The 25,856-nt window shown below is 44.9% G+C and overlaps 1 protein-coding gene across 4 annotated transcripts in view; it reads right to left on the minus strand.

The window, feature by feature from the left end:
- LOC137375110 (lactosylceramide 4-alpha-galactosyltransferase-like) overlaps positions 1–25,856 on the minus strand; it is a 165,356-nt gene that overhangs the window by 33,806 nt on the left and 105,694 nt on the right. For 3 of the 4 annotated variants that reach the window (XM_068041743.1, XM_068041742.1, XM_068041744.1), the window contains one exon: positions 4,503–4,953. In XM_068041743.1, the coding sequence (XP_067897844.1) occupies positions 4,503–4,953 (451 nt within the window). Of the gene's footprint in view, positions 1–4,502; positions 4,954–22,266; positions 22,507–25,856 lie in introns of all 4 variants that reach the window. The other variant, XM_068041745.1, reaches the window with a different exon arrangement.

Raw genomic sequence — 25,856 nt, forward strand, 5'->3', positions numbered from 1 at the left:
CAAATTGCTGCAGTTAGAGCTCGAGTCCACACATTCTGACCCAGGGGCAAGCGATCACTGACACTCATTAAGTGGGATTTTGAGTCCCGTGGTATCTCTCACAGCAGACCTGGAACTTGGTGGTGCTGCACCAATAAACACACGATTACAAATGTAAATTAACGTTCCGGCGGCGTGAACGGGAGATACATGCGATCATGCGCCGGGGACAGATTTTCACTGGTGGAACCCGCCGTCATTTTTCAAAGCACCGTTAACACCATGACTATAAATCATTTCGCATTGCAAGCCTGGAGGACCAGCAGCCTGTGCGCTGATTAGCTGGAGAAAATAATAATTGATTTTGCTGCTTTTTTTTGCCCTTCCTCATCCGTTGCTGTCTCTCCCATCCCAGCACCAACTCCCCCTTAGATTTCAGTTTCGTCACCATCACCATTCACACCCATGTCAGCCAGCAGACAGTGACCAACCTCACAGTTCAGTGATGCCTCCCTGCAGGTTCTCCTCCAGGCCATCAGGGGAAGGCAGGAGGCCCGCTTCCCATATACCAAATGACTGTGCAAGTCTGGCTTTTTTTTTTAGGTGCTTGGCTGCATCGTCCGAATTACAGTCCAGAATGAGTGATGAAAATCATGTAGACAATGGGCGTGTGGCATCATTTGGCAAGTCATTAAATTAGCACTCTCCTGCAGAATAAACAGACCCATAACTAATGGGAGCAGACCAAGACAGGTGGAGGAGTGCAAACTTGCAAATCCTGACCCCAGCAGAGGAGGTGGCAGTTATCTGGAGAGGAGGGAAAACAAGCCGATGCAGTCAAGCAACAGAACGCCACAAGGCCCAAGACCATCTCTGGGAAAGATGATGCCAATGCCCCAGACGGTGCACCATCACCTGCATCTCTTTCCACTTTCGCCAGCACAGATATATCCACACAGTCCACAGTGGGGTTTAAGATTAGAATCTGGGTCACAGGCTGGTGTGCTTGACACAGGCACCTCCCAGCAGCTGAGGGAGAATGTTACAGCCAACTCTCCTGATAATCAGAGGACTGCTGGGGACCAGGCCCCTGCTCAGCCCCATGCTCATTACAATCCTCTGTTAATACTACGAGAGATCTGCTGGATGTGCAGCAAATTCATGGGGAAAATATGTTGGATATGCCCGAGGTCATGCGTGGCTTTGTGTGTGTCATGAAGGAGTCCATGCAAGCCATGACGTCTGGCATGATCTAGGTATATGATTTCCTCAGTGGAGAGCCTGGCAATCTCCATGGCGAGTCTGGTTGAGCACTTAAAGCCACGTGTGCTCTAACCTGCACTCCATCGCTGTTGATGTGGGTTCTATGCAGCAGAGTCTAAGCGCGAGGGTTTCAGGAACCTGGACCTTCCTTGGGTCCCCCTTCCCCTCGGAGACAGGCAGGTGCCATCATACACCCAAATGGAGGACGAGCACGTGCCAGCTGCCCTGGGGCTTTCCTCACAGGGCTCCCCCAGGGCAAATGGTGTCTCATCTTTACCCCCACCCCCCCCGACATTGACCGCCCTTACCTCCAGCAGGTGAGCACGAAGCGGGGGGGGGGGGGGGGGGGGGTGGATACTCAAGCACCATTGCTGCAGACCCCCAGTAGGATGGAGCCCTGAAGACCCGTTCCTCCAGAGGACACCCACCATGGTCATCCAGGGCAACGGGGCAATGCACTGAGTAGACTGTCTGCACCTCAGCTGCTAATGTCAGGGTAGCACCTAGACGTAGTTGTAGGAAACATAAAATTAAGGAAGTTTGTGCATGAAGTTGGCGCGGGTGTTTAAATTATTGTAACTGACAATGATGTTTTTGAATTAATTTGATTTGATTTAATCTTTGATATGTTCTTGTATATCATTTGAAGAGGTCAAGCTGAAAAGGATAATGATTATTGTTGGCTTATGGCTGGCACTCATATACTTACAAAGTAATTTTGGAAATGACCATTGTGTGGTTATCTTTGACGCTTGAGCCTTCAAATTCAACGATGATTGCTTGACACAAAGTTTTTCATACTATTCTTTAGCGGCAAGCCTTCCAATTTAAGTTCTGTAGGCCCTCGCTTACATGCCTTGTATAGGAGCTGTTGCAGCTCCATCACAACCCGGATCTGTTTCTAATGTGCCAGTCAAATCAAAGTGCTGGAACGGTGTAGCATCCTCTGTTCGGGGGGTAATGCCTGGATGCAGGACACTATTTCCACTAAGACAAAGGTAGTTTTCTATGAAGTTTATAGAAGACAGGGCGTTAAGCACATCTCTACTGCAGGTTCAATTATTGCTGATAAATGAGACCTGCTTTTTGATTACAGGAATGATTCAGGTGAAAGAGGCTCGTGAACAGTTTACGGTTAAATTTCTCCTTCGACCTTTAAATGGGTAAGTGCATGTTTCAGCCAAAGGTGAAGCAAAGATAAGGTTCTCTCTGATGCCCCTTGCGCGTCTCTCCATGGCCCTAACATCCATAAAATTTTCCATCACATTATCGGCCTCCTCCTCAGGCTCTTCAAATTCATCCTCATCTGAGGACTGCTGCCCCTCCCATTTTTCCACATGCAAAGTTTGGCTGCATTGCATTGCCAGGTTGTGTAGTACACAGCCGACCACGATTATTCGTGAGACCCTCTGTGATGCGTACTGCAGAGCCCCTCCTGACTGGTCAAGGCACATTTTCAGCATGTCAATGGTGTGTTCGATGATGGCTCTGGTGGATGCGTGAGCAGAACTGTATCGCTCTTCTGCTGCACTTTGGGGATGCCTCACTGGTGTCATTAACCATATCTCCCAGGATCTAGCCGTCAACTTGGGTTGGAGTTTCAAAACTTCCCGTTAGCTGTGAGTTTCACAAAATGAATGAGTCGTGACAGCTCCCTGGGAAACAAGCACAGACCTGCATGATTTTCCGCCTATGGTTGCAAACCAGTTGAATGTTAACACATGCAGCTGGCTGGTCCCAGGGAGCTCTAATGGCCACATGAGTACAGTTGGTCGCCCCTTGCACTGTAGGGAAATGAGCAATGACACCAAAGGCCGCAGAACTTGCCACCTGGCTGAACTCATCTACTGGGAAATAGATGAACTCATTGGCATGATGGAGTAGGGCATTGGTCACCTCTTTGATGCACCTATGGGTCGCAGTCTGAGATGCCACACGTTGCCAATTGAGCTCTGGAAAGCACTACTAGCCAAGAAATTGAGTGTCACCGTCACCTTGAGGGCAGCTGGCACAGGATTATGGGATTCCCACCAAAACCACATGGTAGCGGGTCCTGCTGAATGATCCCACATATTTCAGTGACATCCTCAGACATCTCTGGCATTGTCCCTCAGACATCTGAAGGTAGTTTGTCCTTGTCCTGAGGATGTGTTGGTGTGCCAGCGTCCGTCTTCCATAATGCCTTCCCTGGATGGCATCATTCTGAGCAGCCTCACCCTCTTGTGCTGCCTGTTGCCGTTGCGGCCTCAGCCTCTGAGCACAAGAGCCCTCCTCAGTCGCATCCTAGTGCTCTTGGTCCCGAGGTAGTAGAAAAATTGGGTGTATGAGACCCATGTCTTTACAGCTATGCAGCTGTTGAAATAAGATCTGCGTTACAAATCAGCTTTGCTTTGTCATTCAGCTGCGCCATGGAAGTAATGACCAAATAGGTTTTACACACCTAAAGCTGCAGCCAGCCTGAAATTCCACCCATCATCACTGGTCTCTTCCCAATAGATTTGCAATCCTTGACTGGCCACGAAGTTTGCAGTATCATTCATCAAAACGGTGCTTGTGAAATTCCAGGCAAGCTTCCCCACCTTCCAACCTCCTCCTGCAGACATCTTCCTTGACCCACTCAACATTACCTTACACCTTCCTTCTGTGACCCTTGAATCTCTCCCCATTACCTTAGACCCGATCGTTATTAACTTGTTCATGCCATCTCTACCCCCTGTTCCTACACCCATCACCATCGATATGCCGACTCTCACCTTTGATCCTTCAGTTATCCATCTCAATGTTATTGCAGAGTCCCGTTCTCCTCCCTATTATGCAACAGAACACCCAAAAGCAAGTCTTAATCTTCCCCCCTTACTGAATCCAACTGCCTCTGTTACTGTGACCGTTCCCTCCACCAGCTAGTACCCTGAGTTCGCCTCACAGGACCCCGACATGGACAGCACTCACCCCTCCCTTTAGGCCCCTCATGACAATCGCTTTAATCTTCTGCTCAAAACAACTCCCCTGCCCCCAGCCTAATGCAGCATCAATAACACCTAGACAACACCCTCCCCCACACCTCCACCCACCCGAGACTCCACCCTGTGTCCACCTTCCACTGACTTCATCTCATGAAAAAATACCCTCCGTTGGGAAATCAAAATATCAGCTCATGCCTAATTAAATCACTCCACCCACCATGAATGCCAGTTTTGCAGGGCCCATAAATTTCCCCCATTACATGTAACGGATAGCTCAATCTGCTTGTATCTCCTTACCTGTTCATACCAGGAGCTCAGAGGAGTATCCTGAAATAGTGCTCTTGGTCTCAGTGGGGAAATGATAACGTTTTTCAATGACGAAAGCACGCGGATGGCTTCATGGCGAGAGAGCGGATAGTGCGACAGATTCCCACTGAATCCTTTCAGGAAGTAATAAACAGGCTTGTCTGGGTTTCTCCGACTAGCTGACTCCACCGAGCATACAGCAAGAGCCGAAGGCTGCATATTTGTCGTAGTCTCCAGAAACATAATGGCAGGAGTTTTTGGGAGGCTTAAGTTTTCAAAATCCGAAGGGAAGTCATCCTTTGAATAGCAGGTCTGCAAATAACAGTGGACGGGAATGTAACAGGCAATATAAATACCGACAGCTAGAAAAGTAAGAACAACCAGACACACTTTCTGATGCTTCCGCATAGCTCTGGGCTGAGATTTGACTTCAAATGTTTCCCTGAAATGAAAAAATAAAAGAATGATTTGTATAGAAAAAATCTCAAGACTATTTCACTTTTTGGACAGTGACATTAAGAGCCCCAAATATAAAATGGCAGGTTCCAAGATGCAAAAGCCTGACTTTGTCATGTTATTAACCAATCACGTTGCTGCCAACTGCTACAAACATCAAAATGACCACAGGCAACATTAACCGATTGCATACCCGCTGGGAGTGCAGCATCGATGAATGCACCTTTTAACCTCCTCAGTGACACGACAAAGGTTTACAAAATAAAACAAATTCCATGGAGATACCAACAAATATGTTCCTCCCTTCTTTATTTAATGGAGGCAGCAACCTAACGAAGACAAATGGGTTAAAGACTCTATTAAACAGCAGACGGAGGAACGTACCACGCACATGTCAAGCATTCAATGGACCATTTTGCAAATATGATTTCTGGGCTCTGGTTCCTGAGATCAGTTCACCATTTTCATATAAAGCCTTTGTTCGTAATGATACAAACAACACTGGGACACACTACAATGTCACATGATCACAAATGTCACAACTTTACAAATAAAGATTAATTCAGCTAATTTGTTTTCTCCATGAACAGAGTGCCCCTTTAATTATTGCAAAGTTAATCATTCCTTGTTGAATCAGGTAAATGGAGCAAGCTTTTTGCTTTGGTTAATCTGCCACCTTTTTAAAATTAATTCTTCAGATAGGGGAGGTCACTGATAAGGCCAGCATTTGCTGCCCATCCCCAATTGCCCTGGAGAAGGTGGTGGTGAGCTGCCTTCTTGATCAGACTTCTTGAGCAGTCCATGTAGGGTAGATACACCCACAATGCTGTCTGGAAGGGAGTTCCAGGATTTTGACCCAGCAACTGTGAAAGAACAGTGATATAGTTCCAAGTTAGGATGGTGTGTTTTTTTTAAATTCATTCATGGGATGTGGGCATCACTGGCTAGGCCAGCATTTGCTGCCCATCCCTAATTGCCCTCGAGAAGGTGGTAGTGAGATGCCATCTTGATCCGCTGCAGTCCATGTGGGGTAGGTACACCCACAGTGCTATTAGGAAGGGAGTTCCAGGATTTTGACCCAGCGACAGTGAAGGAACGGCGATATAGTTCCAAGTCAGGATGGTGTGTGACTTGGAGGGGAATTTATAGGTGGTGGTGTTCCCATGCATCTGCTGCTCTTTTCTTCTAGAGAGTTCTAGGTAGAGGTCACGAGCTTGAGATGGGATTTGAAAAGAACCTGGACACATTGCTGCAGTGCGTCTTATAGATGGTACACACTGCAGCGATGGTGAAGACAGTGAGTGTTTAAGGTGGTGGATGGAATGTTTTGTCCTGGATGGTGACTCATTTGTGGAGTGTTGTTGGAGCTGCACTCACCTAGGCAAGAGGGGTGTATTCCATCAACACTGGAACTGTGCCTTGGAGGTGGTGGAGAGGCTTCATTTGTTGGTATCTTCGTGGAATTGGTTTTATTTTGTAAACCTTTGTCATGTCACTGAAGAGGTTAAAAGGTGCATTCATCAAACCTGCACTCCCAGTAGTACTCAAAAATCGGTGAGAGAGCAGGTAGGAGGATCAACACTACAGTGTTGTAGCCTTGTCTCTCACTAGAATCCCCCAGTGACTTAGGTACCTAACTCGCAGGGGGCATTAAGGGTAATTGCTCAGCCTGTGTATCTGAGACATTTCCCCTTGTTATATATCATTACAACAATGGAAAGGCAATTAAGGTATTCAAAATGTAGCTGGATGCTATAATGGGAGTGTGCGAGGGTCTGAAGGAATGGACTATAATGGCCAAATGGCCTTTTTGAATGCTTAATATATCTGTACATTACAGTGTAGGTCTGTCAGGCTGCACCCATTTCTGGACCCAACCGGTATATAAGAGAATGTTCTATATTTATATGGCAGGTGGAGAATTCCCTCAGAACAAACCAAATGAAGGAGCTCAACTTCTTATCAAATCAAACATTATCTATTTTTATTTACAGATACAGCACTGAAACAGGCCCTTCAGCCCACCGAGTCTGTGCCGACCATCAACCACCCATTTATACTAATCCTACACTAATTCCATATTTCTACCACATCCCCACCTGTCCTTATATTTCCCCACCACCTATCTATACTAGGGGCAATTTATAATGGCCAATTAACCTAACAACCTGCAAGTCTTTGGCATGTGGGAGAAAACCGGAGCACCCGGAGGAAACCCACGCAGACACAGGGAGAACTTGCAAACTCCACACAGGCAGTACCCAGAATTGAACCCGGGTCGCTGGAACTGTGAGGCTGCGGTGCTAACACTGCGCCACTGTGCCGCCCAATAGGACTTCCTATCCAATAGTCCTGCCATATTATGCTCGATTCCAGAAAGCCAGTTGCTGAAGGATAGAACTGGAGCCAATCTTTACAGACTTTTATATTTAATTCACAGAGTTACATAATACAAGCATACACCTCCTAACACAAACAGTTTTATTCTGTGTCTATTTTATTCAGTGAATTTCTAGTTAATAGCCATCACTCCAGCATATCATTATGCCACCTGATTGGTTGAATTGATGCTGGAGGCTGACATTTCACAGCACACATGGCCAACCACACAAGCTCATGGGAGGCACCAAATCAATGGCCACCCTCAGGGATCAGTTCCAGCATCACTCCTTTTTACATCTTTATATAAACAACCTGCCTTCCAGAATGATAGGTTAAACAGAGGTCCCTTCTGCCCTCAGGTGGGTGTAGATGATTCCACTGCACTATTTTCAAAGAGCAGGGGAATTTTCCCCTGTGTTCTGGCCAATATTTATCCATCAATCAACAGCACTAAACAGTTTATCTGGTTGTGTAACAAACTGATGTTTGTGGGACCTTGCTGTCTGAAAATTGGCTTCCACATTTCTCGCATTACAACAATGATGGCACTTCAAGACAGCTTCACTGGCTTTAAAGTGCTTGGGACAAACTGTCTACATGCTACCCTTGGGGACATCATCTGAAAGCACATTAGTTTCCATATGTAGCTAATGAACATACCTTCAGCTACCTGGAAGCTCCGGACTTCCCTCCCTAAACCTCTCAGTCTCTCTTTCCTCCTTAAAACCTATCTCTTCAGCGAAGCTTTTTGTCATCTTCCCTAATATTTTCTTATGTGGCTTGGTGTCAGGTTTTGTTTTATAATGCCCTAGTGAAGCACCTCCTTAAACAAGGAGAACAAAACTGTTGACAGTACTCTAGGTGCAGTCTCACCAATGCCCTATTCAGTTCCAGCAAGACTTCCCTACTTTTATACTCCATCTTCGTTGCAATGAAGGCCAACATTCCATGTGCCTTCCTAATTTTCTTTTTTTGTTATATTCGTTCATGGGATGTGGCTAGGACAGCATATATTGCCCATCCCTAATTGCCCCGAGAAGGTGATGGTGAGCTGCCTTCTTGAACCGCTGCAGTCCATGCAGGGCAGGTACACCCACAGTGCTGTCAGAAAGGGAGTTCCAGGATTTTGACCCAGTGACAGTGAAGGAACGGCGATATAGTTCCAAGTCAGGATGGTGTGAGATTTGGAGGGAAACTTGCAGGTGGTGGTGTTCCCATGCACCTGCTGCTTTTGTCCTTTTAGGTGGTAAGATGCTGTCTAAAGGAGCCTTGGTGTGTTGCTGCAGTGCATCTTGTAGATGGTACACACTGCTGCCACTGTGCGTCGGTGGTGGAGGGAGTGAATGTTTGTAGATGGGGTGCCAATCAAGCGAGCTGCTTCATGCTGGATAGTGTCGAGCTTCTTGAGTGTTGTTGGAGCTGCACCCATCCAGACAAGTGGAGAGTATTCCATCACACTCCTGACTTGTGCCTTGTAGATGGTGAACAAGCTTTGGGGAGGCAGGAGGTGAGTTACCCGCTGCAGGATTCCTAGCCTCTGACCTGCTCTTGTAGCCATGGTATTTATATGGCTACTTCAGTTCAGTTTTTGGTGACTAGTTTCCTAATGACTTACTGTACCTGCAGGTTATCTTTTTGTGATTTATGTACAAGGACAGCCAGGCCCCTCTGTACTCTATCAGTCTACAGTCTCTCTCCATTTAAATTATATTCTGCTTTTCTATTCTTCCCAAAGTGGACAACCTCACATTTTCCCACATTATACTCCATCTCCAAATGTTTGCCTACTCACTTACCCCATCTATAACTCTTTGCAGACACTGTGTCTTCCTCACAACTTGCTTTCCTACCTATTTTTGTATTGTCATTAAAGTTGGTGACAATACACTCGGTTCCTTCATCCAAGTCATTAATATAGATTGTAAATAGTTGAGGCCCAACACCGATCCCTGTGGCATTCCACTGTTTACAACTTGCCAATCTAAAAATGCCACATTTATCCCGAACTCTGTTTCCAGTTAATATAAAAACAAAAACTGCAGATGCTGGAATTCTGAAATGAAAACAAGAAATGCTGGAAATACTCAGCAGGTCTGGCAGCATCTGTGGAGAGAGAAGCAGAGTTAACCTGCTGAATGAAGCTGCAAATGTTTGTGTAGGAGAACCCAGGAGATTGTAGGAGTCTCCACATGGGGCCCCTTTTTTATCTTTAGTTATTTTTTCTTATTTTTTCTTTTTCATTTGTTTATTTTATTTTAGTTTGTTTCTACTGTGCCTACCCGCTGTTCTTTTTCATGTTTGTGCTTGGGGCCAGGGTTGTTCATTTTTCTGTCAATTAACACCCTCTCTGTACTAATGCTTTGTCTTTCAGCACATCATTAACATACCATTTGCCTTTGTTCTATGACCTTCTGGTCAGTTATTCTCTGTGACCTTGTCCTATCAACACCTTCTCCTTTGTTATCTCTTGCCCCACCCCCGCTTTACTTGCTTAAAACCCTTTACATTTCTAGTATTTGCCAGTTCTGATGAAGGATCACTGACTTCAAACGTTAACTCTGCTTCTCTCTTCACAGATGCTGCCAGACCTGCTGAGTATTTCCAGCATTTCTTGTTTTTATTTCAGATTGCCAGCATCTGCAGTATTCTGCTTTTATATAAAATGTTCTGCCAATTTGTTATTGTGATTCGTTTATATGACTGATCAGGACTGATTTCACCTGATTGGTCGCTCTCCCCCCTTAGCAACTCGCTTTTTCCCCCTCCTCCCCACTGGCCGCTTCCCCCCCGCCCTCCTCCTCAGCCACTCGCTCAAGACCTCACTGCTCCCCCTCCACTTCCCTGGCCGATTGTTCCCCGCTCACCCCACTCCCAGTCACAAGCTGTGGGCTGGCTGTTTCCCTCCTCTTGTCCACTCAGTCCCATGTTTCATCAGTCACCAGGCTTTGCCCGAAGAAGTAAGGTGGGCCACAAGGGGTGATGTGGTGATGTAGGAGCGAGAGGCCAAGAGGAGGGAAGCAGTGCGGCGTAGAGCTAGTGGCGATGGGTGGGTGGGTAGGTCAGACAGACGGGAAAAAGAGAAAGAGCTCCAACCTCAAAATCTCCCATTCAGCCGCTTCCTCCAGCCGAGTGGAGAGCTAGAGACCTGATGACACTTTATCGCACATGCGTGAACATGGATACATGATGACGTTAGCGCTGCGCCATTACGTCATCCCGTGCATGCGTCACTAAGTCCTGGCAAGATGTAGCTGCGCACGCGCGCAGCTTGGCGCACTCTGATGATGTCAGCGGGTCGGTGCATTGTCAGGAATCATTTTGTTTTTGTTTTTATTTCTGTTTCCCATTAGTTAGCCAATCCTCTATCCAACCTAAATCAATCACCCCCCCAACATCATGAGCTCTTATCTTGTGTAGTAACCTTTTATGTGACACCTTATCGAAGGCCTTTTGGAAATCCAAATACATTACATCTACTGGTTTCCCTTTATCCACCCTGCTTGTTACATCCTCAAAGAACTCGAACAAATTTGTCAAACATGATGTCTTTTCACAAAACCATGTTGTTCATCACATTATCTGAACAGTTCATTTGTATTGCTACAGGATAGTCCACTCCCACCTAACGAATGTTCTGTATCAATCCAATCGTTCTTTCCCTCTTATTTCTCATTTCACATTGAGTCCCGTTTACCCATCATCCCTGCGCTCGCTGACCTACATTAGCTCCCGGTTTGGCAACACCTCGGTTTTGAAATTTTCATTGCTCTTTGCAAATCCCTCCATGGCCTTACCCCTCCCTATCTCTGTAGCCATCTTCAGCCCTACAACCCTCATATCTGTGCTCCTCTAATTCTGGACTTTTGAGCATCTCCAATTTCAATCACTCTACCATTGGTGTCTGTGCCTTCAGCTGCCTAGGCCCCAAGCTCTGGAATTCCCTCCCTATACCTCTCTGCCTCTCTCTCCCCTCTTTAAGACACTCCCTAAAATTGATCCCTTTACCAAGCTTTCGGTCATCTGTCCTAGTATGTCATGTGGCTCGGTCACATTTTTGTGTAACACTCCTGTAAAATGCCTTGGATGTTTTACTACGTTAAAGGTGCTTTATAAATGCAAGTCTTTGTTGTTTTTAAACTTTTTGTATAAACCATGTAATGTAGTAACTGATTGTAATGAGGTAGGGGATAAGAGGAAAAAAAAGTATAAAAAATATAAATGCAGGTAATTGTAATGAGTATTTTAACTTGAAAGTCCCTCAAGCCTGCTCCACCATTTTCTGGCTAATCTGTTACTCCACTCCACTTTAGCACATGACATTCGCCTCGTGGCTTGTAAGGACTGCAGTTTCACCGGAGCTTCATTGGCAAGGTGAAATACTGCAGGGTCTTTCCTTCAGAGAGTGTGTGAACTACTCAGAGTTGCAGCCTGCTCTGCTTCAGTACCAGCAAACTGTTCGGCAGGTGTGGTGATATATATTTGAAATAGAGCAGAGCATTCTTGGAATTGAACAAGTTTGAACGGATCACAATTACAGTGATAAATCTCTGATTCCAACATTTCCATGACTACTGTGTGCAGCTAAGCAATACTATGGGTTGGAAAGGATTCAGAGAAAACTGATAGGAGTGATCCTGTACCTCTATACTTCAAATCAGTGTTAATTACATTCCCCCACCTGCTCCCCATAACCCTAGATATTCTTCCTTTTCAGATAACAGTCTAATTCTCTTTTAAATGCCTCCATTGAAGCTGCCTCCACCACACTCTCAGGCAGTGCATTCCAGACTTTAACCATTCACTGCGTGAAGATTTTCCTCACGTCACTTTTGCTGGTTACTTTAAATCTGTGCCCTCTCGTTTTCAAACCTTACACAAGTGGAAACAGTTTCTCCCTATCTACTCTGTCCAGATCCCTCATGATTTTGAATACCCGTATTAAATCTATCATCTTTCGCTTCTAAAAGGAAAACAGTCCCAACTTCTCCATTCCATCTTCATAACTGAGGTTCCTCATTCCTGAAACCATACTCGTGAATTTTTTCTGCACTCTCTCCAATGCTTTCACATCTTTCCTAAAGTGTGGCGCCCAGAACTGGACGCAATACTCCAGCTGAGGCCCAGCTAGTGTCTTATACAAGTTCAACATAACGTCCTTGCTCTTGTACTCTATGCTCCTATTAATAAAGCCCTGGATACTGTATGCTTTATTGACCGCACTCTCAACCTGTCCTGCCACCTTCAATGACTTATGCACATATACACACAGGTCCCTCTGCTCCTGCACCCCCTTTAGAACTGTACCCTTTATTTTATATTGTCTCTCCATGTTCTTCCTAGTAAAATAAATCACTTCACATTGAACTTCATCTACCACCTGTCTGCCGATTCCACCAACTTGTCAATGTCTTTTTGAAGTTCGACACTATCCTTCTCACAGCTCACAATGCTTCCAAGTTTTGTATCATCCACAAATTCTGAAATTGTACCAAGGACTTGATCATTAATATACATCAGGAAGAGCAAAGGGTCCCAACACTGACCCCATGGGGAACTCCACTACAAACCTTCCTCCAGCCCGAGAAACATCCATTAACCAATACTCTTTGGTTCCTGTCACTGACCCAATCCAGGTAAAGGATACATATAATTAACAAACACCATTCAGTATCCAAGGAAGAAAATCACTTACAAATGAACAAAAAAAAACACACTCTGCTTTTCATCTTACTATTTTACCAACAATGGCAGGGAAAAGTTAAAGTTTGCACACATACGCTGCACGAGTATGAGCATTGAGAACATGGCCAGGAGTTTCCACTCATCTATGCTGGGTTTTGACAGCACAATGTCCCTATAACAATGTAACCAGCACAAAGGGTCACAGCATTTTAAATACAAATTGCCACAATCTTTTGCCCTGGTTTTAAAAACATTGCACTGGATGTCAGGCCCACCCACAAAACTGGCTACCGTGCCCGCCCCCCCCCCCCCCCCAGAATGAATTAACTGCCCTCATTTGCAGGCTTTCGAGGAGACTTCAAAAATTGAGCTGGAACTTTTGGACACCTTGTAGAAATGTTTTGAAAGGTTTTAAATGGAATTCGGTTTTAGATTTGCTAAGGAAACCCCTGTACCCCAACCTAACTAGAAATAGTTGTGTGTATTGTATAAAAATCATTTTCAGTAATTTGAAATCTGCTTTTTTCATTCATTCTTGGGATGTGGGCAATGCCCATCCCTAATTACCCTTAAGGTGGTGTAGGAGAGCTACCTTCTTAAACTGCTGCAGTCCATGTGGGGTAGATACACCCACAGTGCTATTAGGGAGGGAGTTCCAGACATTTTGACAAAATGACAGTGAAGTAAAGCAATATAGTTCCAAGTCAGAATGATGAGTGACTTGGAGGGGAACTTGGTGGTGTTCCCATGCATCTTCTGCCCTTGTCCATCTAGGTGGTAGTGGTTGCAGGTTTGGAAGGTGCTGTCAAAGGAGCCTTGGTGAGTTGCTGCAATGCATCTTGTAGATAGTACACACTGCTGTCATTGTGCATCGGTGGCAGAGGGAGTGAATGAAGGTGGTGGATGCAGCGCCGATCAAGTTGGCTGATGTGTCTTGGATGGTGTTGAGCTTCCTGAATGCTTTTGGAACTGCACTCATCCAGCCAAGTGGGAAGTATTCCATCACACTTCTGACTTGTGCCTTGTAGATGGTGGACAGGTTTTGGGAGGGTCAGGAGATCGGTTACTCACTGCAGAATTCCCAGCCTCTGACTTGCTCTCATTGGCACAGAATTTATATGGCTGGCTGGTCCAGTTAAGTTTCTGGTCAATGGTAACCCCCAGGATGTTGATGGTGAGTGATTCAGCGATGGTAATGTCAGTGAACGTCAAGGAGAGATGGTTAGATTCTCTCTTGTTGCTGCTCGTGGGCACGGACTGCTTCGGAATTGCGAATGGTACTGAAGACTCTGCCATTATCAGAGAACTTCCCCACTGTTAATTGTGTATCAATGGTTTGATTACATGTAGGTGAAGGTGTTAATTGCAATCTTAGTTGAGTACTTATAAGCAGACATTCACTGACACTGGTGGAGGGTTTGGAGAGAGGAACTACATGTTTGTAATACTTTTATTCTGCACAATAAATGTGAAACTGAGTAAATATAGGTTCCAGCATTATTGTTCCAGAACAAGCTTTCTGGAGTTTAACACCCACTTCTGACCTTATGATGGAGGGAAGGTCATTGATGAAGCAGGTTGAGCCTAGGACACTACCCTGAGGAACTCCTGCAGTGATGTCTTGAGGTGGAGATAATTGGACTCTAACAATCACAACCATCTTCCTTAGTGCTATGACTTCAACCAGTGAAGAGTTTTCCATTTGATTCCCATTGACTTGAATGTTGCTGGGGCTCCTTGATACCACAGTTGGTCAAATGCTGCCGTGATGTCAAGGGCAGTCATTCTCACCTCACCTACTGAGGTTGTTACTCACAGGTGGTGGATTGTCAACAATTTAAACTGCTTTTTCTGCGATAAACCTGTTTTCATCTGTGTTACTCAAACTTTACCAAGGTAACATTGTTAAATAAATCACGGAATATTTTACAAAGCATTTAGTTTTTAAATGACTTTTTAAAACTCTGTCCAATTGAGCTGGTTCATTGATATGCAAATGAGTTTGAGCTGATTTGAAAAAGGCAGAGCATGCTTGACTAACTATTTGAATTTTTTTTTAAGTAACAGAGAAAGTTGATGAAGGGAATGCAGTGGATGTTGTCTATATGGATTTTAAGAAAGCATTTGGTAGGTTACCACATAATAGGCTGGTTAACAAAATTCAACTTCATGGAATAGGAGGTTCAGTGTCCAATTGTGTATATATAAATAAAAATTGGCTCAAGGGCAACAACAAAAAAAAGAGGTAAATGGTTGCTTTTCAGACTGGAGGATGGTAGACAGTGATATATACAAGTTGAGAAGGCTGTTTAAAAAACATAAGGGATCCTTGGCTTTATTAATAGAGGAAGAGTACAACTGGTTGGGCCCCACATAGGGTATTGTGGCCAATTCTGCACACTACAGTACTGGATCCCTTGTGCGAAGTATATATCAATGACTTAAACTCAAAAATATGGGCATGATTAAGAAGTTTGCAGATGATACAAAAATTGGCCAAAGTGGTTGATAGTGAGGAAGAAATCAATGGACTGATCAAGTGGGCAAAATAAAAACAAATAGAATTCAATTTGGAGAAGTGTGAGAGAATGCATTTGAAGCTGGCAAACAGGTTAAGGGAATACACAATAACTGGTCGAGTACTGAGAAGTGGAGGGGAACAGAGGGACCTTGGAGTGCATGTCCACAGAGCCCTGAAAGGAGCAGGACAAGTAGATAAGGTGATTAAGAAATCATGGCATATTTTCCTTTACTAGCTGAGGCATAGAATACAAGAACAGGAAGACTATGCTAGATGAGTATAAAACACTAGTTAGACCACACCTGGAGTATCGCACACAGTTCTAGTCACCACATTACAGGATGGATGTCATCACGCTAGAGAGGCTACAGAGAAGGTTTATGAGGATGCTGCCAGGAATGGAGAATTTTAGCTACAAGGAAAGATTGGATTGGCTGAGGATGTTTTCTTTAGAACATAGGAGGCTGAAGGGAGATTTAATTGGAGGTATATAGAATTACAAGGCGCCTAGATAGGAAGAACCTATTTCTGTTAGAGAGGTCAATAACCAGGGGGCATAGATTTAAAGTAATTGGTAGAACAATTAGAGGGGAGTGGAGTAATGTTTTCACCCAAAGGGTGGGGGAAGTCAGGAGCTCATTGTCTGAAATGGTGGCAGAGGCAGAAACCCTCACCACATTTAAAGAAACATTTGGATATGCACTGGAGATACTGTAATCTACAGGATTGCAGGCCAGGAGCTAGAAAGTGGAATTAGGCTGGATCAGTTGGCATAGGCAAGAATAGGTCATTCGCTCCTCAGGCCTGGTCCACCTCTCAACAGGATCATGGCTGATCTTCTACCACAGCTACACCTTCCCAAACTACCCTTATATCCCTTGATTTCCTTAGTATCCAAAAATCTATTGCTCTCTGATTTGAATATATTTAACACTCAATTCGAAGCTTAGTCAAGACCAAGAACCAATTTTAATTCCAAGACAACGGAGTCTGAAAAAAGTCTGCTATCTGATGCAGAATGGTGCAATTTGAGAAGCTGGCACTGATTTGCTTCAGGCCCAACTGAGCCATTTTATAAAGAATGCTTTATCTCTTAGGGGATGTGACAGGACAGAAATGCCAAATCCATTCCATCTCTGTCTTTATTGTTCCTTATTCTCAAGTCCCAAACATCACATTTGCACTATTCTGTTACAAAGAAAACACATTCTCAATTGCCTGGGTAAGAAGCATAAATCAGGAGAAATACAGCAACCTGTGCACATTGTCACACATACAATTGCAACAATGAAAAATTATGGGCAAAAGCTGAAGAGTTATAAATGCTGACTTTGTCTTTAAAAAAAATCTTTCTTTTAAAAAGGTGAACGTGCTCCAAAATGGCTGCCACAGGAAAATGACTTGGCCTTTGTATATTCAAACTGTCTAACAGGGACAAAGGAAAATCTTCAAAGCTAAGAGGTGTCAATTGCACTCATCCTACACCCATCCTGAAATATTCCTGAATTGAATGGGTTCTTCTGAAACAAAGAAGCTGTGAAGTACCCATATCCTAGGCCATTGTCAATCACGACAGGGATGAAAATAGCAGTCTTTCCAGCAGAGGCAAGATGCATCACATCTTTACCTTAAAAAGCAGCCAAGAGAGAGAGGGGGTGGGAAACACATCCAGAAAGCAGCATCCAAGAAGCTAGTTTCCAGCAAACCAGAAGGGACACGCCTTGCTATAGAATACAGCAGACACTTTATACAGAAGTGATCACTTTCTTCAACTGAACTTTCAACCAATAGAGAAATCTACAAACACTTCAGGCCTGAAACCAACGAGAAACTGACTCTCAAGAGCATTCAACAGGTTTACCATGACCACCCTCTGAAAACGATACGCGCCCATGTGTTTAATTTTCCATTTTAAACCTACAGGAAAACCTGTCACTGTCTGTTTATTTGACAAATGAAACACCAAGGGGTTAAACACTAATAACAAAATACACTCACTGCAGTCGGGTGAGAGTTGAACAGTGGGAAGCACCCACACCCCTCAACACGTGGCTGCAACCAACATGCACAGACCCAGGTGTGCGCTCACCAACAGACCTTTTAAGTACTTTCTCTCTCTCTCTTTCCTTTCTCTATATAGGTATTGCTGGTTATAATTTTCCCTCATGTATTGTTTCATGATTTCTGCTCTTTACAAGCACGGTTTAGGAGGATTGCCAACTCTGATTGGATGTAATTCTGGAAGTTTGGCCACATGATACCCGATCACATAAAAATGCAATTACATTTGCTAATCATGGCCGTGTGTTGAGTATAAATTTAGGTCACACATGCTAAAACATTTGTTCCAACAGCCAGGAGGAAATCCTTTCACTCGGTTTGAAACTTTCAAGAGTTGCCTATAGCTTTTATTGGCAATTACCCTTTGCAGAAGCACCCGCCCCCGAGTCTCTAAAACTTTCCCTTTTAAGTCTGCAAGGCTCATTTTGCACTTTCACACAGTTGCAAAAGGAGGTCAGTAACTGGAACCCTTTGAAATAACATGCAAAATATATCCAATAAAGAATTAAACCTCTGAAGATTTCGTCAGCCCATCTAATTTAGTTGCCAGAGCAAGGGAGAGGCGACCTCCAGCAAGATCAAGTCGGCATTAGGGACATTAGCCTTTTTAATGAGCAGGGTTATATCTAGAAGCTTTCTCAAGAACTCATTTTCTGCACAGTTTTCAGAGTGCAGGTTCCCTACCAATTTTGCTTTCTGCATATTTAAATTTTGATGGCAAGAAATGTTGATGTCATCAAAACCCAGCTCTTTGTCTCCATACTGGAAAATTTGGAATGAGTGATTGAACTCACTGGTTAACCTACAAAGAGTTAAAATAAACCTCCTTAGGCATTTTGTAATGGGAACTTTAGCAGACACCAGATCAGTGTGTGCCATTTATCACAAGGAATATGTTACTGAGAGCATATAATACTTCTCTTTGTATTTCTCAAGGCGTGGCCAATGAACAGCATTTCAGGGCTTGAGGTTCAGGGCTTTCCACCTCACAGTCCAGGAATTTCTCTCAGTACAGCACTGGAGTGTAAACCTAAGATATGCTCAAGGCTCCGGAATTCGGGCTTCAGCAATCAACATCTTACAATGTTAAAGGTGCTATATAAATGCACAAGATCCCAGGGTGCGTCACAAGAGCGTTATCAATGAAAATTTGACACTGAGCAATGCAAGAGGATATTTGGGCTGATGATCAAAAGCTTGGTCAAAGGGTTAGGTTTCATGGAGCATCTTAAAGAAGGAGGAAGAGGTGGAGAGCTTGAGAGGGGTATTCGTAGGATCATAGAAAGCTTACAGCATAGAAAGAGACCACTTGGCCCATCGTGTTTGCACTGGTCACAAAACAAGCCACCCAGCCTAATCCCACCTTCCAGCATTTGGTCCATATCCCTGCAGCTAACGGCATTTGAGGTGCATTTCTAGACACCTTTTAAATGAATTGAGGGTAGCTGCCTCAACTACCCTTTCAGGCAGTGAGTTCCAGACCCCCCCACCACGCTCTGGGAGAAAAAATAAATAATTCTCCTCATCTCCCCTCTAATCTTTCTGCCAATCACTTTAAATCTATTCCTCCTAGTCACTGACCTCTCTGCTAAGGTAAATAGGCCCTTCACCTCCACTCTATCCAGGCCCCTCACAATTTTGAATGTTTCAATCAGATCTCCCCTCAGTCTTCTCTGTTCCAAGGTGAACAGCCCCAGCCTGTCCAATCTTTCCTCATAGCTGAACCTTTCCAGTCCAGATTTTATAGCAGAGCACTTAGACAACAGTACTAGAATTGCGCAGAGTCAGCATGGATTTACGAAAGGGAATCATGCTTGACAAATCTACTAGAATTCTTCGAGGATGTAACTAGGAGCATTGACGAGGGGGAGCCAGTGGATGTGGTTTATTTGGACTTTCAGAAGGCTTTCGACAAAGTCCCTCATAAGAGATTAGCGTGTAAAATTAAAGCGCATGGGATTGGGGGTAGTGTATTGCGATGGATATAAAATTGGTTGGCAGACAGGAAACAAAGAGTAGGGATAAATGGGTCTTTTTCCGAATGGCAGGCAGTGACGAATGGGGTACCACAGGGATCGTGCTAGGACCCCAGCTATTCTAAATCATTAATGTATATTGTGATGAGGGAACTAAATGGAATATCTCCAAATTTGCAGATGACACAAAACTGGGTGTGAGGGTGAGTTGTGAGGAGGATGCAGAGAGGCTTCAGAATGATTTGGACAAGTTGAGTGAGTGGGCAAATGCATGGCAGATGCAGTATACGGTGGATAAATGTGAGGTTATCCATTTTGGTAGCAAAAACAGGAAGGCACATTATCTGAACGGCTATAAACTGAGAGAGAGGGGAATATGTAGCGAGACCTTGGTGTTCTTGTACACCACTTGAAGGTAAGCATGCAGGTGCAACAGGCTGTAAAAAAGGCCAATGGTATGTTGGCCTTCATAGCGAGAGGATTCGTGTACAGGAGCAGGGATGTCTTGCTGCAATTATACAGGGCCTTGGTGAGGCCACACCTGGAATATTGTGTGCAGTTTTGGTCTCCTTATCTGAGGAAGAATGTTCTTGCTATAGAGGGAATGCAGTGAAGGTTTACCAGACTGATTCCTGGGATGGGGGGGACTGATGTATGAGGAGAGATTGAGTCGGTTAGGATTATATTCGCTGGAGTTCAGAAGAGTGAGGGGGGATCTCATAGAAACCAATAAAGTTCGAACCAGACTTGACAGGGTCGATGCAGGAAGGATGTTCCCAATGGTGGGGGAGTCCAGAACCAGGGGTCATAGTCTAAGGATATGGGGTAAACATTTCAGGACTGAGATGAGGAGAAATTTCTTCACCCAGAGAGTGGTGAACCTGTGGAATTTGCTAACACAGAAAGCAGTTGAGGCCAAAACATTGTATGTTTTCAAGAAGGAGTTAGATTATAGCTCTTGGGTCGAAAGGGGTCAAAGGGTATGGGGCGAAAGCAGGTACAGGTTACTGAGTTGGATGATCAGCCATGATCATAATGAATGGCGGAGCAGGCTCGAAGGGCCGAATGGCCTACTCCTGCTCCTATTTTCTATGTTTCTAACTCCCAGCAACATCCTAGAGTTTACAGCTGCTAGCAGGGAGCGTTTAAAATTGAAGATGCACAAGAGGCCACAATTGGAGGAACTCAAATCTTGGATGACTGTAGGAGATTACAGAGACAGGGAGGAGCTGTAAGGGATTTGAAAACAAGGATGAGAAGTGTAAAGTTGAGGTGCTGCTTAACCGGAAGCCATTGTAGGTCAGTGAGCACAGGAATGCTGGGTGAAAGGGACTCGGCGTTAGTTAGAATACAGGCAGCAACGTTTTGGTGAGCTTAAGTTTATGGAGGGCAGAAAATGGGCAGTCTTGACCAGAACAGCATTGGAAGAGGTAACAAAGGCATGGATGAGGGTTTCAGCAGCAGATGAGCTGAAGTCGGGGCAGAGTCGAGCGGTGTTCCGGAGGTGCAAATAGGCAGTCTTAGTGATGGCGTGGATCTGGGTTGACAAACTCATCTCAAAATTAAATACAACACCAATGTTTCAAACTTTTCTGGTTCAACTGCACACAATTGCCAGCGACAGGTTTGGAGTTGGCAGCTAAGGAATGAAGATTGTGGCAAGGGCTGAAGAAAATGGCTTTGGTCTTCCAATATTTAGTTGGAGGAAATTTCTGCTTATCCACTGCTGGATGTCAAGCAATCAATCTGATGCTTTAGAGAGACAGTGGATGGGTCGAAAGAGCTGGTGGGACGGTAGAGCTGGTGGGACGGTAGAGCTGGTGGGACGGTAGAGCTGGTGGGACGGTAGAGCTGGTGGGACGGTAGAGCTGGTGGGACGGTAGAGCTGGTGGGACGGTAGAGCTGGTGGGACGGTAGAGCTGGTGGGACGGTAGAGCTGGTGGGACGGTAGAGCTGGGTATCATAAACAAACATGTGGAATCTGATAATTTGTTTCTGGATGATGTCGCCAAGGGGCAGCATGTAGATAAACTGGACGACATCCTCGCTCAGAGGTGAGAATCAAAGAAAGATCCACCACCAGCATTTATATAACACCTTCAAATGTAATTAAATATCCCAAGGCTGTACACAGGGCCAATGGGAAAAGAAAAAAAATTAATACCGAGGTACATTGTAAAAGGAACATTTTAAAGAGGCAGAGAGAGAGTGAGGCAGAGAGAGTGAGAGGCGCAGAGAGAGAGAGAGAGAGAGAGGCAGAGGCACAGAGAGAGAGGCAGAGAGAGAGAGTAGAAGATGGGGAACTGGTCTGAAGAGTAAAGCGTGGCGATCCAATCCGAAGCTGACGACATGTGTCAGGCTTGGGTCAGGGTGGGCTGGACGTGGACAGTACTGCTAATTGGGTAATTTAGTGCAGGGATATTACAAGCGAGGCCAGCCACTATCAGAAACATAACAATGCCATGATAGTTATTCACAAGGTGGAGCCCTGGTAGTTAACACAGGGACATTGCCGATAGTGCAATTAGATTGCAGTTATATTGTGTTGTGCCATTAGAAAGCAGTTTCAAACATGCGTTGATCTTAATGTGCTTGTGTAAGTAAGCAGTCAGCTCACATCCGACCCCACAGCACAGTAAAGGCCAGGTGTGAAAGTCTCACCAAAAAAGCAACTCACACGCTTTGCTGCATCAAGCTGTGTGTAGATCCCCAGTACGCAAACTCCAAGTGTCACTACGTGCTGAGGTTCTATCTGTCCCCGGTGTTGCGAAGGATGGGCCTGGTCACATTGCCGCGGAACGCTCCATGCAGTTGGACCGTGCCGTACCACCTATCCCTCGTGGAGCAGTTTCTGCGGGAAAACACCTTTGACTACCGGTCCATCAGGCAGTGGTCTGCACGGAATGTCCTCAAGGCCCTACGGGAAAAGGAAACGGTGGATCCTGTCAGATGGTTCCCCGAGCAGACCGTCAAAGTCATTTGGCGGAATGCCGAATCACCAGAACTTTCAAACAAGCACCAAGACGTAGCTTGGCTGGTGGTGAGAAGGGCCCTCCCCGTCAGATCCTTCCTGCACACCCGAAGTCTCGCCCCCTCCGCACAGCGCCCCCGCGTTGGCTGTGGTGGGGAAGAGACGGTCGCCCACCTCCTCCTGGAATGTGCCTTTGCAAAGTAGGTGTGGAAAGAGATGCAGTTGTTTTTGTCAAGGTTCATCCCAAGCAGCTCTGTAACACAGGAGTCTGTGCTCTACGGGCTGTTCCCAGGGACGCACACCGAGACAAACATCAACTGCTGCTGGAGGACTATCAATTCGGTGAAAGACGCCCTTTGGTCTGCCCGAAACTTGCTGGTCTTCCAGCGCAAAGAGTTGTCCACCACCGAATGTTGCAGACTGGCACATTCCAAGGTCCAGGACTAGGTGCTGAGGGACGCACTAAAGCTTGGGGCAGCCGCAGCAAAGGCTCAATGGGGAAAGACCACAGTGTAAGGTTCCCCCACCAAGCTGGACTGAGGGGCTGGATCCATGGGAAACCCCTCGAACTGTATCGTTAATATTCTCAATTGCTGTAAATGTAAAACTGTAATTGACATGACAATTGTGAAACGGAAGGGTTGGGAAGAAACTCATGACAGTATTGAAGGAAACTGATCTCCCTTGCAATGTTTGTATTTTTTGGTGCTGTTTGGAAACTGTTCGGCAATGTAATTTTTACAGATTTTTATGAATAAAGTATATTTTGGAAATAAAAAAAAAATCTCACACGCTTTGAGTTCACAGACTGCATGATGAGAAGCCACATTTTAAAAGTGCCATATCATCCATTAGACTGTGTGAAAACTTTGAATTTAGTTTTATGAGGAAATCAGTGCTCCTATGCCACCCCTGCTAACAGGCAAAATTAACCAGAGAGAGAGTGGGGGCTCTAAGCATGCATTGAAAATTTTACTAAGAGCCCAAGGGATGCACCAAGGTGCAAACTCCCATCTGCAGGTCACCTATGACTCCAGGTACTGGCCTGAAACGGTTATCTACAGAATCAATGCAGTCTTCGTGCTTGGGCACAAGGACGGTGGGTGCTGGTATACGTAACCAAAGCAAGGGAAAAAAACAAACATTCTTCTGACCAATTTAACTGATGCAGTTCTTGGAAGTGAGCAATTGGTTTTGTAAAAGTGCTTGCAAGTAGAAAATAGCAACTGTATTCATGATTTGAATCAAATGTAACCATAGTTGTAAATCTTTTAACAAACCCACAGTAGTGCAGTGATACAAGTGGCATTGAAATCATTCCAAGGCGCATTTAGAACCCTGGAGCAGCATTCAGTTGTATTAGCGCAAGACACTCCGGTATTAACTTTCTTTACACAGATTCTCGTCATCTGGTAGAACCGTTACTCAGAGAGAAAAAAAAACTTTCTTCGCTTCTCACCAACTTCCTCCCTTACTGTGGCAAAAGCCATGGCATTTCGCAGTTTCTGCCAGTTTCGGGGCGAAATGCGGGTTATTTAATGGGCGGTGCATCAAATGTCTCAAACACACCGAGAACAATATTGTAACTGGTTCCGGGTCTCGAGTTGAAACAGCTTTAGGAAAGTCCAGAAACAGTGAAAGATGCAACTCCTGCAGAAGCCGCTTTTGATTTTACAAACTGGAGTTCAAGCTAAGTTACTCAGATCAGATTTACAGGCCTTTCAGAAGAGCACTGAAATCGTCAAGTCCAGTGTAGCAAAGACATGATGGGAACAGGAGACCATTTAGCCCCTCATGTCTGTTCCACCATTCAATATGATAATGACTGAAATCATTTCTAACCTATCACAATTAATACCTTTGGTTAAAAAAAAATCTATCAATTTCAGTTTTAAAAACATCAATTGGTCTAGGATCGATTGCCAAAAGGAAGTTGCAAACTTCTACCACCCTTAGTGTGCGGAGGCATTTTCTAATTTCACTCCTGGAAGGTCTGGCTCTAATTTTAAGACTATGCACTCTAGTCCCAGTCTCTCCAACCAGTGGAAAAGTTTCTCTCTATCTACATTAGCTATTCCCTTTATAGCTTGAAAACTTCAAACAAATCAGCCTTTAACCTTCTAAATTCTGGGAATACAGCTCTAGTTATGTAATCTCACCTTGTAATTTAACCCTTGGAGTCCAGCTAACCATTCTGGGAAATCGACACTGCACTCCCTTCACGGTCAATACATCCTTCCTAAGGTGTGGGGCCCAGACTGCTCACAGTACTCCAAGTGTGGTCTAAACAGGGCTTTGTATAGCTGAAGCAGCATTTCGACCCCCTTATATTCAATTGCTCTCTATATAAACACTAGCATTCCATTAACCCTTTTAATTAAAATGTCATGAATAGGTACTGAAAATAATGATCTATGTACCTGGAGCCCCAAGTCTCTTTGGCAGTAGCTTTCAATGCCAGATGAGAGTTTCAGCAGCAGATGCACCGAGGAAGGGGCAGAGTTGGGCGATGTAATGGAGGGGGGAAACAGGCGGCCTTACTGATCTGTGTCAATGTGATCGGAAGCTCAAATATAGTTACAAACAGACTGGTTCAGTCGGCAGGGAGAGGATGGAGCCAGTAGCTAGGGAATGGAGTTTTTGGCATGGAGCAAAGACAACGATTTGATCTTTCCAACATATAGTTAGTTGGAGGTCGTACTGGAAGTCAGATAAAGGTTTAGGTAGGTAGAGAAAGAAAAACTGTTCCCATTAGCTGATCGTACAAGAACTAGAGGACTACAGCGCACAGATTATAAGGTTTTGGGCAAGAGATACAGGGTGGGGGGTGGGGGGGGGGGGGGGGGTGAAATGGTGTGGAGAAATGTGAGGAAGAACTTCTGTTTCAAAAAAAAAATCACAGCGAGTGATAATGACCTGGAACTCACTGCCTGCAAAAAAGGGTAGAAGTGGAAACAAATGAATGATTTCAAAAAGGAAATTAGATGGCACTTAAACTTACAGGGCTATGGGGAAGCAGCAGAGGAATGGAACTGACTGGATTGCTCGACACAGAGCGGACATGGACTCAATGGGCTGAATGGCCTCCTTCTGTGATGTAATGGGCTGAATTTTATGCCACCTCAGCAGGTAAGATTGTGGCATGGGGGCAGCGTAAAATTGAGCGGCAAGCTCCGGGAGGCCTACCCACCCCGATTCTACCTCCGGACAAGTTTACGGAGTCGGGCTTGGGGTGGGAAATGGCCTGCCTGTCCAAGGCCAATCAAGGCCCTTAAGTGGCCACTTATCAGCGACCT

Source organism: Heterodontus francisci, chromosome 11 (assembly GCF_036365525.1).
Source record: "Heterodontus francisci isolate sHetFra1 chromosome 11, sHetFra1.hap1, whole genome shotgun sequence".
NCBI classification, from domain to species: Eukaryota; Metazoa; Chordata; class Chondrichthyes; order Heterodontiformes; family Heterodontidae; genus Heterodontus; species Heterodontus francisci.